The 18,907-nt window shown below is 38.4% G+C and overlaps 2 protein-coding genes across 3 annotated transcripts in view; one reads left to right on the plus strand and one right to left on the minus strand.

Moving 5' to 3' along the window:
• Positions 1-282: 282 nt before the first annotated feature.
• LOC127442148 (CYFIP-related Rac1 interactor B-like) overlaps positions 283-18,907 on the minus strand; it is a 44,955-nt gene continuing 26,330 nt past the window's right edge. Inside the window, exons 4-11 of one of the 2 annotated variants that reach the window (XM_051699994.1) lie at positions 15,210-15,315; positions 7,857-7,993; positions 5,261-5,338; positions 4,361-4,477; positions 3,409-3,488; positions 3,181-3,307; positions 876-946; positions 283-709 (exon numbers count right to left, since the gene is read on the minus strand). In XM_051699994.1, coding sequence (XP_051555954.1) covers positions 643-709; positions 876-946; positions 3,181-3,307; positions 3,409-3,488; positions 4,361-4,477; positions 5,261-5,338; positions 7,857-7,993; positions 15,210-15,315 — 783 coding nt within the window. In that variant the 3' untranslated portion in view covers positions 283-642. Of the gene's footprint in view, positions 710-875; positions 947-3,180; positions 3,308-3,408; positions 3,489-4,360; positions 4,481-5,260; positions 5,339-7,856; positions 7,994-15,209; positions 15,316-18,907 lie in introns of both variants that reach the window. The other variant, XM_051699993.1, reaches the window with a different exon arrangement.
• Positions 8,306-18,907, plus strand: part of LOC127442139 (uncharacterized) — a 439,805-nt gene continuing 429,203 nt past the window's right edge. The window contains exon 1 of the mRNA XM_051699978.1: positions 8,306-13,726. Within this exon, the coding sequence (XP_051555938.1) occupies positions 11,742-13,076 (1,335 nt within the window). The 5' untranslated portion in view covers positions 8,306-11,741 and the 3' untranslated portion in view covers positions 13,077-13,726. The remainder of the gene's footprint in view (positions 13,727-18,907) is intronic.

The following is an 18,907-nucleotide window of genomic DNA, read 5'->3' on the forward strand; positions in this document are numbered from 1 at the left end:
CAGTATTTGGTGGGGATACAAAGAGCCAAAGAACAGAAATACTGCCTGGTGAGTGGACTTTGTTATAGTCTAATGACTTGCTGGTGTAGACTCACAGTCACTGGAAGGGGAAATGAATAATCTTGAGGCTCTCTTCATGAAAAGGATGTGGGTTTAGGACTAATTATTTTGTTAGAGTACATGGCAATGTGGTGAGAAAACAGTTTGATTTCAGTGGCCTGGTTCAAATGAGTCCTTGCTCTACTATAAGAACTGTCAGGTATTTAAAGTCCAGTATTTTTGGTTAAAATATCTTTATTCAGTTTAAAAGAGTCATGTTAATAAAAGTCACAGTAAAAATTGTCATTAAAAAGGGAATGGACCAAAATTTGTGTTCCTGTCTGGTTGCTCAGTGAACCATAGGAAACATGGAAAGGGAATCTTTGTTGGGCGGCCCCACAACAAAGAAGATTCATTGAAATCTAAAGGCCACACAAAACTTACAGTCTACCAGAGTAAGATGTAAAAAACCAAAACAACAACATTACAAAACAGACTTGACAGTAGCTGCCACATGATACAATGCTTTTCCATTGTATTACAAAAAACTGCTGAACCGTCCCGTCCAATGTATTTGAGGGGTAATACCTTTTGCAGACACAGTTAAGCTTGTAACATGTTTTTGATTTGCTTGGAGGTAGACTCATCATTCAAATGTTTTGTTGTGTACCTACAAAAATATGAGAAATATTAAATAGACCAAAAATTATAACAAGCCACATGGTTTTTAGCTTTTATAGTATTAATAAAAGTGGACAGATGTCCATTCACATATTTTGTCAAGCCTTGTAATGTTATGAGATGTATAATTTTCTGTAAAACTGGCGTTCACAGACCTGAGAGCATTGAGGAGCCCCTCCACACTGTTGGGCGGCTGATATCGCAGCACCTTAATGCATCCTTTCATCTATATCATGCAGAAAAGAGCGAGAGATTCGCGGTTCAAGGATAAGTTCACACACATTTCTTCTAAAATTCTGTAAATATTTACCCAACCTCAGGTCATTTAAAAATCATATGAATCTTTTTTTTTTTTCAATGAACACAAAGTAAATTTTTGAATATCCTAGATATCCTGGAAGGATATCCTGCCCTCTTTTCCACTGAAAATTAATGTGGACCAGGGATGTCAAGCTCCAAATGTATCATAATGGTGGTCCATATGACTCGTGCGCTAAATACTAAGCAATAGAATAGCAATTTTGTGAGGTACAGACTGAAATTTAAAGGGTTCGTTCACCCAAAAATGGAAATTCTCCCATCATTTACTAACCCTCATGCCATCTAAGATGAGTATGACTTCCTCTCTTCAGTAGAACACATTTGAAGAAAAATTGAAAAAAATACCTTAGCTCAGTAGGTCCATAAAAAGCCACCCATACGACTCTGTTGGTTTAATTAATGTCTTCTAAAGCAAAAGATCGATATTTAATTACTTTATAAATTTTCACTTCCAGTCAGCAGCAGTACGCGCATGTGACGTAATCGCGTGTGCATGTTCACGCGAGATCAGACGCAAGTGTGACACATCCGGAAGAGTGGCACTGTTTACGAGGAACACAGTACAGAAGCTCTGTTGGTTTTGGTTTAGGTCTGTATTTGCATCTGTTTGTTTACTCAGAATGGGGCATTTCTGTGTTCATCCTGGATGTTTCAACCGAGAGAAAAATGTGATATAAGGTCCAAACATGACAACGCAGATATGTCACACAAGAGACCTTGTGAACTCCGCCCTCTCGTGAATGCGTATAATGCTGCTGACAGGAAGCGATGATTCATAGTTAAAAAGTCCTTAAATATTCATCTTTTTCGCACCAAAAGCGATCGTTTCACTTTAGAAGACATTCATTTAACCAGTGGAGTTGAATGGATGATGTTTATGCTGACTGTCTTTTTAGAGCTTCAAAAATCAGGTCACCATCCACTTACATTTTAAGGACCTACTGATAATTTTTCTATTTTTCTTCAAATGTGTTCTGCAGAAGAAAGAAAGTCATACACACCTGGGATGGCATGAGGGTGAGTAAATGATGAAAGAATTTCCATTTTTGTGCAAAATATCCCTTTAAGTCGTTATTTACTGATTATCTTTTCATAACATTACCGCTGTGACCGGATCATTAAATCAGTTGAAGTCGAGAACTGGATCAGTTTGATTCAAATCATTTAGAATCATTTAGGTTTTGTGAAGTGGATCAATCAATTAATTGAAAAGCTCTGACTCAATGAATCAAGTCACCACTACTTTTATGATCCCTAAAAGGTGCTTTTTTGTTTGTTTGTTTGTTTTGCACTTGAAATCCCCAGTTTCCTTCCACTTTTAGTTTCATGGAAAAGAGTGACCAGGATATTCTTCAAAAATTCACCTTTTGTGTTCCATGGGGAAAAGATAGCCATTCGGGTTTAGAACGGTATTTAAAGGAATATTCCGGGTTCAATACCATTTAAGCTCAATCAACAGAATTTGTGGCATAATGCTGATTACCACAAAAATATATTTCAACTCGTCCATCCTTTTCTTTAAAAAAAGAAGCAAAAATGGAGGTTACAGTGAGGCACTTACAATGGAAGTGAATGGTGCCAATTTTTGGAGGGTTTAAAGGCAGAAATGTGAAGCTTATAATTTTATAAAAGCAGTCACATTAATTCTTCTGTAAAAACTCATGTATTATTTGAGCCGTAAAGTTTAAATTTCATTTTTAGTCGTTTTAGGGTTGTTGACAATTCATTGTCATGTCAACTAAGTTGTAAAAATGGCAATAACTTTAAACAGAAAAGGTTAGTATGTGATTTTATCACACTAAAATCATGTTAACACACATATTGTTTACGTCTTGTGGCTATACCTTTGAAACAGAGAATTTTTTAATGTTTACAGATTGGCCCCATTCACTTCCATTGTAAGTGCCTCACTGGAACCCAGGTTTTTGCTTTTTTTAAAGGAGGGGCAAGTCAAATTACATTTTTGTGGTATTCAATATTATGCCACAAATGCTGTTGATTGAGCTTAACTTGTATTGTACTCAGAACATTTATTTAAATGATCACAAAACTTCATTTTTTGGGTGGACTGTCCCTTTAAGTAATGCTTTTTGTAAATATAGTACATTAACAATGATCAGAAATCAGAAAAGAACATACATCGATTTTGGATGATTTTACAAAGGCTCCAGCAGGATGGACGTAGTCGTACAGGATGATAACCCCCACCATCACACGCAGACAAAATAAAACTGTGTCCTCACTGGCAAAACGACTGCGGTACTCCCTGATCAATACACATCAGAAACACACAAGTGTTGAGTTACAGAGTTACAACCTGCTACAAGAGGAAACAGGAGGAGAACAATTAAAGATAAATGAACTTACGGTGTCTCTAACATGACTTTACACACACTTGCCATTGTACACAGGCAATCTGTTGTGTTCTCTATGGGTAGTTCTTCATGCTGATCAAACAGAGAATAAAATAAGTGTTTATTATGATGGTTTGAATGAGAATGTTTTAATGATAGTGATAGTAAAACATCAGTTGTTATGTTATTCGTGCATTGTAAGACCAGTTATGTAGAATTTAATCAGGAACATCTCTACTTGTTTGTCCATTTATTTAAAGTTCACCCAGAAATTAAAATTCTGTCATCTGACTCCAGTCAGTCTTCCTAAGCAAGCAATTGGCCCGGTTGCTAGGGTGAGTAGAGTCACGTTGGGTTAACCTCTTCGTGGTCACAATAATGTGGTTCTCGCTCTCGGTGGGGCATGTGGTGAGTTGTGCGTGGATGCCGTGGAGAATAGCGTGAGCCTCCACACGCGCTAGGTCACCGCGGAAACGCGCTCAACAAGCCACATGATAAGATGTGTGGATTGATGGTCTCAGATGCGGAGGCAACTGAGATTTGTCCTCCACCACCCGGATTAAGGCAAGTCACTATGCCACCACGAGGACCTAGAGCGCATTGGGAATTGGGCATACCAAATTGGGGAGAAAATCCAAAAAAAATCATTTTCTCAAACTTATGTTCTTCCAAACTTTCTTACATGTAACACAGGACAATGACAGCCTCAGTCATCATTCACTTTCATTGTATAGAAAAATTATGGAATGCATTCTGCCTAACATCTCCTTTTGTGTTCCATGGAAAAAAGAAAGTCATGTGGGTTTGGAACACCATGATGGTGAGTAAATGACTGAATTTTCATTTTTGGGTGTCCTGTTCCTTTAATACCTTTTGCCACCCATATGAATGGCCTTTGTTGGTTGTGTAAGACATGCTTTAATCAAAATACAGCAAATTTTTACTAAGTAATCATTACCACCTACCTTTGATACAAATTTTGTTGTGGCGTCGCTTAACGTTTTCAGCATGGGTGTGGCATTGGCGTAGAAGAGAGACATGCGATTGGCCAGTTCGTTGTCAACCTCATTGTGCTCCTCTGCCTGCTGAAAGAAGAGAACACAGATCTTTTTTTAAGTAATCTAAATGTGAAAAATCAATACCTTTTGAAGATTTAAACTAAAGAGGTCAGTTAAGCCACTGGGCTTTTTGGAGGTTTTGCATGAACTTTCCCTTGGTCAGCTTTACTTAAGCAGTTAATCACGAAAATGGAAGTGAAAATTGGACATTCTGATGTGCTGAAAAAGCATTTTAGCTGACTTGAAACATTTAATTCATTACTGTATGCTAAAAACTAAATGTAAATCCTGCTCTAATCCGTAGACTGCAGACATCCACAGCAGAGCTCATGTTTCATGAGATGAAAGGGGCCATCATAATTATTCCTTGCACAGAGTGCTTTTAATTGGTGAGGCAAGGTCAATGATCCTCTGTCAACCCCTACTGAAGCTCTCCCTGATGATACAGCACACACTAATGAGACTGAAGTCTTTAGTACGCTCTACCATTTCAACATCAACTGAGCGCACGTCAGCCCTGTGTCAGCTAAAAAATAAAAGGATGCAAACGGCAGGGAGACGTAGAAAATAAATAGCTGGAAAAGTGGGAGAAAGATGAAGAGAATGAGATAAGAGCGATATTTCATGTTTCCCTGAGTCAGGACCTTGCCCTGCTCTGTCACCTAATGATCCAGACCATTAGAGAGCAGAAGAGCTCTCATCAACCCCCATGACACTGGGGAATGGGGTATTACTAAAACATAAGCCCTCTGATAATGAGGCCGATTTCCATACAGAGCAGGTAGAGGAGAAGCGATGTGTACTCACGGCCTGGTTGTTGATACGCATGCGACTCAGGGTTCTTCTGTAGTAGCTGAAGTCATTCTGGATGGCTGGATTGGTCATCTGGCAAGAGAGCAGTTAAGCATTTAAGGGTGTTTCTTCAACTGAAGGCACTTTCATTTCCCAAGGGTTGTTTTTTATTAAAACTAACAACTTTGTTTTCACATTAATACTGTCTTACCATGCCTTAGTCATTTATTTATGCTTCTTTTCAAATACCTTAAATCTTAAAATATGAAAACCCTTATGAAATGATACACTTAAAGAATAACTGATGATAGTCTAAATAAAGAGTGAAATAATTATTAACCATTTATATACATTTTTGTGGCATCATTTCCACCACAACTAACAAATGTGTTACTAATAAAGTTTTGGCAAAAGTTACAGTACTTGGTAATTAAGGAGAGTGTCAGTGAAGAGCATAGTTGAGATGAAATATGAGAAAATTAAATGTGATGTTTAAAGAAACTATAGAAAAATTATGTTAAATATCAAAATGTCAATATTATTTTGTTAAAGTATACATTTTCATAAAATGTGAAATCATTTTGTATTTAGGATACATAAAATGCTAGCTATTAAATTAACCTTATCAAGAGTCTTCCTTTTTATTCCAAAAATGTCATTTCCACCACAGAATGCTATCAAACACAATACATAATTTGAAATGTGTTGAAAATGACAAAAATGACCGAATTCTTCTGTGATGCACTGTTGAACATTGTTAGTAAAAAATTAAACTAGTGAGAATGTGAAAAGTTTGTTTTAAAAAGTGTATTCCCAACAAAATTCCAGGGCCAACAGTGCCCATAGTGTAAGAAACGCCCTTAAATACAGTTGAATAATGCATTTCTGCTGAATATGGACGTTTTTTGGTTTTTCAGTTGAGTGGAATGGGAATATGTAAACATAGCATTCATCAATATTTCATTTTACCATGATTTATGAATTCCAGTAAGCAATTACAAAATCAAATGAGCATATGGCCATTTTGTCCACAGTTGGGTTTGGTCACCTTATCAGTGCAATAATGTAGACAATAATAGATTCCCTATAGCACCTTTGAAAGCAACTGGGCTTTGCTTTCCATTAATTTGACTAATTAGACGCAACTGGACTTTGTATTTCATTAGTTAAACTATTATTTGAATAATTTCCCTGCTAATTAAGTTAACTAATGGGAACAAAATTCAGTGGCTCACAAAAACAAAATTCTACATATTACTTCATAACATTAGTATGTAAGTGATGGATGCAATGTCAACTTTTTGGGAATCAGTTTTACGAGAAAGTGAAATTGTGGAAGTGGAAGTGAAACTTTTGTTTTTGTGGTCCATAAATTATACATGAAGCAGCTTCCCTGTAGGATAAAGACAAGAGTTCAGTTCCAAAACCTAGTGAGTAGCCTAGGAAGGCAGTATTTTAAGCAGTGGTGATTTCTCCAGGGAGGCAAGGGAGGCAGTGCCTCCTCAAAAAATTGGGATGAGAAAAATAATCGACTGTACGAAATGTGAGCTCAAGTAATGTGTGTGGTAGTAATCTTTCTAAAAAAAAATCACTGTCCAACAGCGTCGTCAGCGGATAAAATTTCAGAGGAAGGCAGTGTCTCTCTAGCTCCTAAAGTGTGGTGTGAATGTGAGTGGGGTTACAGCAGAATATAGGCATTAAGTCACTTGAGAGGAGGCAATGTCTCCACTTTGATTTGATTGGTCGTTACTCTGTCATTCATCAATGCGACAATACCCACCCTACCTATCATGCTCACAGCGGATCCGCAGATCACTGTGAATGGAGCGAACTGGTGGAAGCGGACGTACTATCGAAAAAAATAGTCTAGTGTAAAATGGACCATTTTATCCATTATTTGTGCATGCTAATTATTGGAAAATAGCATAGGATTTCTACATACCTCCCTCTCCACTGAACTCAAACTTTCTCTATCTTACCCTCTGTGACAGGTATCTTTCTTTCTTATAAAGGAGGAAGCGAGGGCCAGGTAAATGTCCAACGGAACTCTTTTATTTGACACACTTTTCAGCGTTCTACACAAACTGTTCTGCTTTTCAGCAGCATGTCAAACACAGTCACACACACAGCTTCATGTGTCTCTCACTACCCCCTTTGGCAGACTGGACTGCTTTTTTATATCCCTCTCAGCTCTCACTGCAAACACAAACAGCTGTTAGAAATCATTTCCCACAGGTGTCAATCCTTACTGTTCTTCCTCTCACGGCCTCGCTCTCCACAGATGTCGCTCAGCCACGCCCCCATCACCACACCCTCAATTCTTCTTATCCTCTAGTTTCTGCTTCATACTTCACATGCTTGTATTCTACTTAACTGGTGTTCTTTATCTGCCCCTTTCTTCTTCTGCTCTACGATTCACACTGACTCCCTTTTCATCTTGCTCACTGTCTTTGCTACCTCACTATCTTCTCTCTTTTTTACTCCCTGTCTTTCTGTGCTCATACTGGATTTATAGCTTTCACTTCAGCAGTGTAGATGATGCAGATTAGAAAGAGATTATTTCAAGGAGGATTGGACTGTGCAGAGTGGGTGTATTAAGATGCCTGGTTACCTTCAGCTCATCGAAGCGCAGTGTGAAATGTAAAATCTCAGCAAACTGCCGTGCCAGAGCCTGCTCCTGCTCCAGATGCTGAGTGGGACTGCAGCGTGAGCTGGTGAGGAATTCCAGCAAGCCTTGCAGAGAATCCTCTACAACAGACACATGAGAGGGAGATTGAGAGAGAGAATTTGTGATGCTGTCAAAGGTAAAGGGTTGGTTCACCCAAAAATGAAAATGATGTCATCATTTACTCACCCTCATGTTATTCCAAACCTGCATATGACATTCTTTCTTCCGTAGAACACAAAAGGAAATGTTAGGCAGAATGTTAGGAACTAACAGCCTCAGTGACCATTCACTTTCATTGCATCTTTTTTTCCAATGAAAGTGAATGTTGACTAAGCCTGACATTCTGCCTAATATTTCCTTTGGTGTTTTCTGGAAGAAAGAAATCTGTACACGTTTTGAATAACATGAGGGTGAGTAAACAATGACAGTATTTTCAATTTGGGGTGAACTAACCCTTTAACTTGTTAACATACTATATCATTAATTAAGTAAGGGATAATGTAGTCAGCCATTTGTTATCCCAAAATAAACCCCGACAGGGTGATCAGGACTTGGGTCTTGTATCACCCCGAAGGGATTTTGTGATGAGGAGGAGGGCGTGGCCGGGCCGTGATAGTGCATGGCCGGCGCTGAATCAGCGGGAGAGCAAGGTAAAGTGGAGCCAGAGGTGCCAGTACGTGAGAGAGTGATGCACACGGCTGCGCTGCATGTGTGTCTGTGTTCATTTATGTTTTATGTTGTTTTAAGTTCATTTATATCATTAAACCTTTATGTTGACTGTTCAGCCGGTTCCTGCCTCCTCCTTGCCCATCCTTTAACTGTTACAACCAGCTGACTATATATTATCCCACTTATTACATGGCTACTAACCAAATAAATAACAAAATGGACATGAAATGTTGATTCGCATAGAAATTATGTTATTATGTGAGAAGAAAGAAATCACTGAACAGCTGAATTCCACCTCCAGTTTGCATCGGAGTTCTGTTGGTGTTTATTTTGCAGAAATTACCATCTGACTGCTCATTATCCAGCTTATTACAAGACTACTTGCAAAATAAATAAGTAAATGGACATAAAATATATTTGCATTGAAATTATGTTATTATGTGAGAAGAAAGAAAATACTGAACAGTTGATTTGCACCTCAGGTTTCCGTTGGAGGTCTGGTGTTGTTTATTTTGCGAAAATGACTGTCTGACTGCTCGTTATCCAGCTTATTACAAGACTATTTGCCAAATAAATAAGTAAATGGACATGAAATATTTATTTGCACTGAAGTTATGTTATTATGTGAAAAGAAAGAAATCGCTGAACAGCTGAATTCCACCTCCGGTTTCCATTGAAGTTTGGTGTTGTTTATTTTGCGAAAATGAATGACTGATCATCATCCTGTTTTTTACAAGACTACTTACCAAATAAATGAATAAATGGACATGAAAACATTGATATGAGTTGAAATTATTGTATTCGTTTATTTGTAGAGATCGAAGAGTGATACGAGAAGTAAGAAAGATGACTCGCAATACCCAGATGACCAGTCTGATGGTCTGATATTTAGTTGTTACTAACTAAATATCAGACCAATAGTTGGCACCATTAACCAATCAGAATCGAGTATTCCAGAGACCCATGTAATAAATATGTTTAACGTTACTAGCAGAGCACTTGTTTATCAGTAAATAATGGAGAAAGGGTCATTCCTTTATGGGTCATTTCTTTATAAATCAAACCCAAATGGGATGTTTAACAAAAGTAATGGCATTTGCATTCTTTCTATGGTGACATTTTATGATCTTTGAATCTCAACAAGTAAAATATCACCAACATAATGGAATCAAGTCTAAATTTATTTTGTGTATTCAGGTGCCTAGTGGAGGGGATAAATGAAACCATTTTTATTACACTGGAAAAAGTGATTGATGGATAGAGGTAGGCCTATAAAAAAGGGAAAACTGGGGTTACAATAGCCAAAGCAAACATATTTTGGTCAAAAACATGCAAAGAAACAGCTGGAGACTGTAGATATTTTCAGATGCATTTTTCACCATGTGATCAAGTCTCTGGCAGTGAAATACAGATGTGACAGACAGATGTTGGGTCAGACCGACCCTTTGATGTTTCACCAGAGCCACTCCTCCAGAGAACGCTGCCACTGGCTGGTGTTTATGTGTGATTAAAGGACATGTCATGTATAATTAGGTCATGATCTATTTCTCAACATCAGGCCCTCCATCTGAATCACTCAAACCCACAGACTCACAAAACAGATAGACACCACAAAAAAAGCAATCTCATTTCTTTTACCTAAATCACAAAGCACATCAGACACTATGAGACATACAAGATTGTAAGACACAATGTGTTTCTGAGAGAAAAAGACTATGACTAGCAGAACTAATGTGTTAATATGGCGATTCTTTGCATAATACATCAGTGGTATGTACTGTAATAGTATTTTCCAAATGATGCATGATTTTCCACTGTAGTATTAAATGAAAATCATATCCAGTGTCATATGGGTCTAGGACAAAGCTATCATACGTTCCAGGAAATGTATTTATTTTGAAGATAATTAATTAGTTGCTAAGTTACAGTAGATCTGGGGTGTGTACATAGTTTAAACAGAGATGATGAGAGCTGAGTTTTGCAAAGACACTGGCCTTGCCCAAGGAGCATGCTAATCCAATTATGATGCACTGCTGCTCTTTTCAGGGCGTTTTCCCTGGAACATGCATTGAATTAGTACAGAAACAGCATATTCAACATGCATATTAAAACAGCTTAAACCCAAAACACAACTCTATTGTAACAGCTTACATATTCGTTGTTATGTATTGTATAACTGTGGTAATTGCAGGAGCAAACTGACTGTAATTTGAGATGGAAAAAGTAAAACACACACACACACAACTGAGTAACAAATAAACCAGCAAGAGGAAGGAACCAAACAGCATATTTGCTTGTTTGTGAAAGCCCTGTGTGTGCTGCTAAAAAATATATTTTTAAATCAGTATTTTTGTTCTGTTTTACAGTAAAAATATTTAAACATCCTAAAAACAAGATATATTTACTTGAGTCAGCAAAACTGATGACTTGTTTTCCTACAATACAGTTTATCTAGTTTATTTTTCTCACCCCACTGGCAACTGTTTCTTGTTTTAAGTGTAAACCTTAATACATTTTGTTAGATTTATGCTTCAAGGAATAGCTCAACCAAAAATGAAATTTCTGTCATGATTTACTCACTCTTATGTTGTTCCAAACCCATTTGAGTTTCTTTATTATGAGGAACACAAAATTAGATATTTTAATGATTATTTTGAATACAGTGGCAGTTGATAGTGCATCAATTTTAAAAAAATGCTAACAAAAAAAAAAAATCAATTTATATATCATTTCAACGAAATAATTGTTTCAGTGAGTCCGTTGCACATTAATGAGCACTATGAGATAAGCTTATTTACAGGGCGTTTTCCAGACTGCATTTTTGCACCCTTGAAGTGCACTACGGGAAGGGGACACCACTCGAAGGGTCCTTCCAAACAAACGTATGAAAGTTTATTTTTTCACAAAGGGCCCTTTTACAAGACTTTAAGTGATGGGTACATCTTCTCTTTAGAGAGCCCACATCAAGAACTTTGCCCTTTGTAGTGGGTAGAGCATAGGGATGATCACTTTCAATTGGAATCTCTCTACAGTGTCACGAGTGTTCATGTGTGACCTTGCATTATTTTCAGTGTCTGGTTGTTCATCATCGTATGCCTTCAGAACACTTGAAATTTGATACACAAATTGCATGGACTACATTTATGATACTTTAAGTTAATGGGGGAAATAAAAGGCGGTGGAACATGCTTTTACATCAATGAAAGTTGGTGTACAGATGTAACAACATTAAAGAGGATGTGCTGTCCTAATTTGGAAGTGCTCTTTATTAACTGTAAGCCGTTCTACTCGCCGCGGGAGTTTTCCTCGTTTATTCTGGTGAGTGTGTATATCACGCCAAATGCGTGTGTGAACACAGCGCTGCAACAGCTGACTGATCAAATCACAGACACAGAACAACAATACCTGGACTCAGTTATTATTATTCTTGGGGATTTTAACAAAGCAAATCTCACACATGAACTGCCCAAATACAAACAGCACATTACGTGCCCCACCAGAGACAGGAACATACTGGGTCACTGCTACACAACAATAATGGATGCATATCGCTCTGTCCCTAGAGCAGCTTTGGGACTCTCTGATCACTGTCTGGTTCATCTTCTTCTAACCTACAGGCAGAAATTAAAATCAACCAAGCCAGTATTAAGGACTGTAAAGAGATGGACCAATGAAGAAGAGCGGGAACTACAAGCCTGCTTCGATTGCATGGATTGGAGTGTTTTTGAGGCTGCAGCCACAGACCTGGACGAGCTCACAGATACTGTTAAATCATATATCAGTTTCTGTGAGGATATGTGCATTTCTACTAGGACTTATTTAAAGTTCAACAAAGACAAACTATGGTTTACAGCAGAGCTCAGGCAGCTTTATCAGGCCAAAGAGGATGCTTACAGAGTTGGGGATAAAGTCTTGTACAATCAGGCCAGGAACACACTGAACAGGGATATCAGAGTGGCTAAAAGAAGATACTCTGAGAAGCTGAAAAACAAGTTTTCAGCTAACGACCCTGCTTCAGTGTGGAGTGGCATGAAACAATTCACAAATTACAGGACTCTTACCCCTAACCCTGTGGTGGACCAACAACTGGCTGATGACCTGAATGTGTTCTACTGCAGATTTGAAAGGCCCAATCTCACTCCCCACACCCACTCTGACCTTCAATTCACACAAACACCAACACCTCCTGCAACCCCCCCCCCCCCCGCTACTCAACCTGCACTTAAGATCTGTGAAGATGATGTGAGCTGGTCTTTCGGAAACAAAAGACGAGGAAAGCTTCAGGCCCAGATGGCGTCTCACCAGTGTGTCTTCGAATCCTGTGCTAACCAGCTGACCCCCATCTTCACACAGATCTTCAATAGATCACTGGAGCAGTGTGAAGTCCCATGCTGCTTCAAACGCTCAATCATTATTCCTGTCCCAAAGAAACCAAAAATCACAGCACTTAATGACTACAGACCTGTCGCCCTGACGTCTGTGGTCATGAAATAATTTGAGAGACTGGTGTTGGCCCACCTGAAGAACATCACTGGACCCTTTCTAGATCCCCTTCAATTTGCTTATCGAGCAAACAGGTCTGTGGATGATGCTATCAACATGGGATTGCATCATATCCTGCAACATCTGGACAGACCAGGGACATATGAAAGGATCCTTTTTGTGGACTTCACTTCAGCTTTCAACACCATCATCCCAGCTATACTCCGGAATAAATTACACCAACTCTCTGTTCCCATGTCTATCTGTCAGTGGATTACCAGCTTTCTGACGGACAGGCAGAAGCTTGTGAGACAGGGGAAACTCACTTTCAGCACCTGTACAATCAGCACTGGTGTCCCCCAGGTATGTGTGCTCTCCCCACTACTCTTCTCCCTCTACACCAATGACTGCATTGCCAAGGACCCCTCTGTCAAGGTCCTGAAGTTTGCAGACGACACCACTGTCATCGGCCTCATCCGAGATGACAATGAGTCTGCATACAGAAGGGAGGTTGAACATCTGACTGTCTGGTGCAGTCAAAACAACCTCGAGCTGAACAAGCTCAAAACGGTGGAGATGATTGTGGACTTTAGGAGAAACACCCCAACACTGACCCCCCTCACCATTCTAAACAACACTGTGGCAGCAGTGGAGTCATTCAGGTTCCTGGGCACTACCATCTCACAGGACCTGAAGTGGGAGACCCACATTGACTCATTGTGAAAAAGGCCCAGCAGAGGTTGTACTTCCTTCACCAGCTGAGGAAGTTCAACCTGCCACAGGTGCTGCTGATACAGTTTTACTCAGCAGTCATTGAGTCTGTCCTCTGCACTTCAATAACTGTCTAGCTTGGTTCAGCTACGAAATCAGACATCAGAAGACTACAAAGGACAGTTCGGACTGCTGAGAGGATTATTGGTTGCCCCCTGTCACCCCTTCAAGATCTATACACTTCCAGAGTGAGGAAAAAGGCTGGAAAAATCACTCTGGACCCCTCACCCTGCCCACTACCTTTTTGAACTGATGCCTTCTGGCCGACGCTTCAGAGCTCTGAGCACCAGAACCGTCAGGCACAGGAACAGTTTTTTCCCTCAGGCTATCCATCTCATGAACAGTTAAATTGCCCCATTGAGCAATAACTATGTGCAATACACAGTTTAGTCTTTTTTATATTTATCCAACACATCCAACCTCTTCTGCCATTTCATTCCTCTGAAAAAAAAAATAAAAATAAAACATTTGCAATGTACATAACAGATTTTATTTGCACTGTACATAACAGATAACAGATTTGTATTAGATTTGCACTACGTATGTGTATGTGTGTATGTATGTATTTGTGTGTCTGTGTGTGTATGTACGTATGTGTATAATTATTTTTTATTTTTTATTATTATCTATGTCTTGCTGCTGTTTTTGTATTGTTTTTGTATTGTTGTACACTGTAATCTCCTGTCACCAAGACAAATTCCTTGTATGTGTAAGCATACTTGGCATTAAAGCTGATTCTGATTCTGATTATAAAGCAAGAAAAAACTATTGCCGGTGGGGTAGGAAAAATTAACTTGATATATTCTCTCAAAACAAGTCTTAATATTTTAAACAATTTTGCTTCTCAAGTAAATATATCTTGTTTTAAAGGATGTTTAGATATTTGAATTAGAAAACATGACAATATATATATATATATATATATATATATATATATATATATATATATATATATATTTTATTTTTTTTTTTTTTTTTTTTTGCAATGTGAGTATATGGACTGAGGTAAGCATAAGGACAATATAGTAATGCCTAAGCAGGGTTATATAACATTACTACAATTGGTTGCTGACGTTAGCAGTACTGTAATGTGCCTTGATCATACAGATGAATCAGGAGTCATGACGATCCATGTCACTAACCATCTCACCAGGCTTCAACACATTCAAATCAAAACAAGCCTGCTAACACCCCAGAGCAGCTACTAATCTACACTAAAAATGTTAAGTGGGTCAGTGGACCATATATCCCCATAAGGAATCATTCATGCAGAGCCAGCTTTCTAAAGGGAAATTTATTGGGAGAGTTATTATTTATACTGTAGCTTTGTTGCCTGTGGTAAAGGCATATTAAAAAGGAAACAAAAAAACATACCCAATTTTAGCGAGAACTCATAAAACTTCTTTAGTTTGCCCACCAGTGGGACCACGGCAGCCCACGCCCCCTCTTGCACACGCTCGTCATTTGGATGCTGTATGGCCTGAGGAGACAACATTCACACATTTAACATGGTTGGGGATATGGGTGAGGACGGAGGAACAAAATCTATATGCTATAATATTTATAGCAAAAGAAAATTAACTGATCCCCCTCTATTTGACAAAGGAATTTCCATTACTTTTTCAATGGTTTGTGATTACAGGATAAGGACTTTTTAAAATAATTTTGATTCAGACCAATTTGACCGATTTGTGATTTTAGAACAGAGTGAAACTTGAAAATGTTATTTTTATTAAAGAAATTTCCTTGAGTTTTAACCTCCCGAGACCCCTGTGTGCATTTTCCGTTTCCCTTTTGGATTTGTAACTAGTAGAACCTAATAAACAGGCAAAAAAAAAAAAAGTCTCATTGTCCATATGTGGACAATGAGACTATGTTGTGAAATTTTAAATAACACTAAGCTATAGAAAGTCAGATTTCTTCATCAAATTGTTTATGTTTCCAGGAGTGTTGGTTATTCATGGTTTTGAGACATTACAGATATTACAGCTGATTTTCTGTAAAGCTGAATAAATAATTTTTATTCAAAGTAATGGCCAGCAGCATCCAATCACTGCCAACCATGTTAAAATAAAATGTTGCATTATAAAATTCTGAATCTATGTACTGATTACCATTGTCCCATGTCTGCCAAACATGTTGAGTGGTCCAAACATCATCTGCAGCCTAAAACTGAACTTTTGGATTTTAGGATTGAATGCACTTAGCTGCATAGAAAGCTATAGGATGCTCCCTTGCTCCCTATTTAGTGAATGATTTAACCTCCAGTGTGCTGTCTGTCTTCACTGGTCTCAGAACAGTTTGAAATGCACCTTATTTTCATCCTAAGTCCATATAAAGCCTCTGAAAGCAAACTTTTTCAGCTTTTGGATGAACCCATTTATTCTCAATGTGAAAAAGCACAGTAAATATATAGGAATGCATTAACTAATGTTAATGAATAGAATTGTATTGCACAGAGATAACAAAATAAAATATAACACGATGTATATTAAAATGAAGCGAAATTACCCACAGATGTGTTAGAGTTGAAAGTTACTCAAAATAACTAACATGTTTTTTTCTACTTTTCTTCGGTGTGAGTTTCCACATACTGTATGTGGACATATGTTTATCAGGGCGCTGACGGTCGAAAAATGAACGGATTTTTTAATGCGGCATATAAAACGAAACTAGATATGCTACTCTTTACAACCAAACAGGTTTCATTGAAAACACTTAAAGAGATTTTTTGGCGCTGCATCCGTAGGAGCGCTTCAAGGAAATCAACGTCATGTTGTTGTGTCACATAACTCGGTGCGACAGAATTTATCCCTTACATGACAGTCAAGAGCAGGGGTTATCAACGGGGGCAGTACTGCCCCCCAGTGGTCATTCAAAGGTGCTGACAGCAATTTAGTAGAGAGGGGGGCGTTAGGTTACAAATGGGGGGCGTTTATCAGTCATGACAATAAAATGTTTATCTAGGCTCCATTATACAGGTTGGTACGCATTTGTACCACAGTTCATCTGATTCTGAAGTCTAATGACACATCTGAAGTATCTGGTTTAGCAGCGTCAAATAGACAGGTGAAGTCACAACCTCCGCTAATGCACCTGTATGGCTCTGTAGGTGGATACGTCTCAATGGAAAGAGCAGCGCGAGCACAAAGCAGGTGCGTTTTTACTCACAGACCAGTCTTGAGCTCTTAAACGTGCACCTCTGATCATTGCAGCACTGCGAGAACCAGTGAGAAGCATGGCACGAGACGCAGAAACCATTTGAATTCAGCACAGAATTCTACATGACCAACCTTGAATTTACTATAGTAGCACTTACTGTCCTTAAGGCAGAAATAGATTCATAATACATATTATCAAATCACTACTTCAGCTCTATTAAATTTGTCATAGGCTACATTAGGGGAGTGAGGGAATATAATACATTTTTGTTACAACTTTTAAATGTTTATATTTTGTATTTATTGTTTTACATTTGCGTTCATCAAAAAAAGTTGAGAACCACTGGTCTAGAGTCTTGTGAACAGTATTCAGTCAGTTTTTATTCATTTAAATTATGCGTTGCGCATAGCAAAGTCAAAATACAATGTCCACGCATGTGGATGCGGGGTCGCACGAGGTGTTATTCTTCCAATGTTAAAATTCTTTCTCATATTTCAGCTTTTTATGCAGAGACAACTATAAGTAAGCCATTTGTAGATCGATTTTCGTTGACGACCTATAAGTGTAACACTGTGGCATTGGCACTATAACAACATTCCTCTGTTTGTTTGAGCAGCCCATTCAGCCCGATAGAGCAACACTGGCAAGACCAATGGTGTGAGTTTGGGGCAGGACTATCTGTTTGTACAACCAATGCAAGACGTTGAGCGTTTTCTGGAATTTGATTGAAAACAGATTATTTGGTTCAGTTCTGTTTGCCATGACATGTCCTAGTGTGATTTATTCAATCGCTGAAGGCTGCAATCTTAGCATGGATGATCTGCATACTTTAAATGAATGTATAAATCCGACCGCTCATACTCTGGAAACTCCACAGACATTGAGAAACATTCACATTGTTTAAGATGACAAAGCAGAGCACTAATCCACAGTGAACTATGCAGCACATGGAAAATATATATTTATATAATTAAATCACTGCATTTGCACTTTAATCTCAACTCATCTTTATTTTTATAGCATTTAAAACAACAGAGTTGGCCAAAGTGCTTCACAAAAATACAATTTAAAGGGGACCTATTATGCAAAATTCACAGTGTGTGTGTACACAACCACCCTACAATGTTAAAAGTCCACCTACTCCTCTTTCTTATATTTCTATTAATCAAAAACAGTGTCTCAAAATGACTGGTTTTCGTATCCACTCTAAAGTGATGTCACTTTAGAGCGGGCCACGCCCACGACTGGTGATGGACTCCACCCTATTATCATAGATCCTCCGCTGAGTGATCTACACACAGTCCACCATTTTTTCCACACTGGAGCAGCTACAGTGAGAAAAATAATGTCTCAACTTCGTAAGCATTATAAATGTTCTGTTGTTGGCTGTAAAATGAACATAAGAGTCTTCATGTACTCCCGGCATCAGAGCCACGGAAGACGCAGTGGATAAGTTTTGTTTTTGAAGAAAATGTGCCCCAAAACAAACCAAAATTTGTGTATGTTTGTGCAAATAATTTTACACCAGACTGCTTTGTGAATGAGGGTCAATATAAAGCAGGATTTTCAAAAAATTTGACTCTCAAGCATGGATCAGTACCAACTGTTCATGTTCCATTTTTATATCCTGAAGATATAAGTATCGCACTTTATATTTTGTTGAATGCTTGCAAAGCACCTTTCCGAAAGTTTTTGTTAGCTGATTCCACGGCTAATGCAGCTAAAGTTACCATTATCTCTGAATGTATTCACGGAGACCAGAGCTGTTGTTATAGCTTGTTTGCACATGATGTCACGTCACTGCGTTGCTGTGGCGTGAAATGCAGATGGAGGGCAGGAAGTGATTTTCTACATAAGAAGCACTATCACAAACTCAAAATGCCTATGTTTTGCGTCGTTTACGTTGCTCA

The sequence above is a fragment of the Myxocyprinus asiaticus genome, chromosome 6, assembly GCF_019703515.2.
Source record: "Myxocyprinus asiaticus isolate MX2 ecotype Aquarium Trade chromosome 6, UBuf_Myxa_2, whole genome shotgun sequence".
NCBI lineage: Eukaryota > Metazoa > Chordata > Actinopteri > Cypriniformes > Catostomidae > Myxocyprinus > Myxocyprinus asiaticus.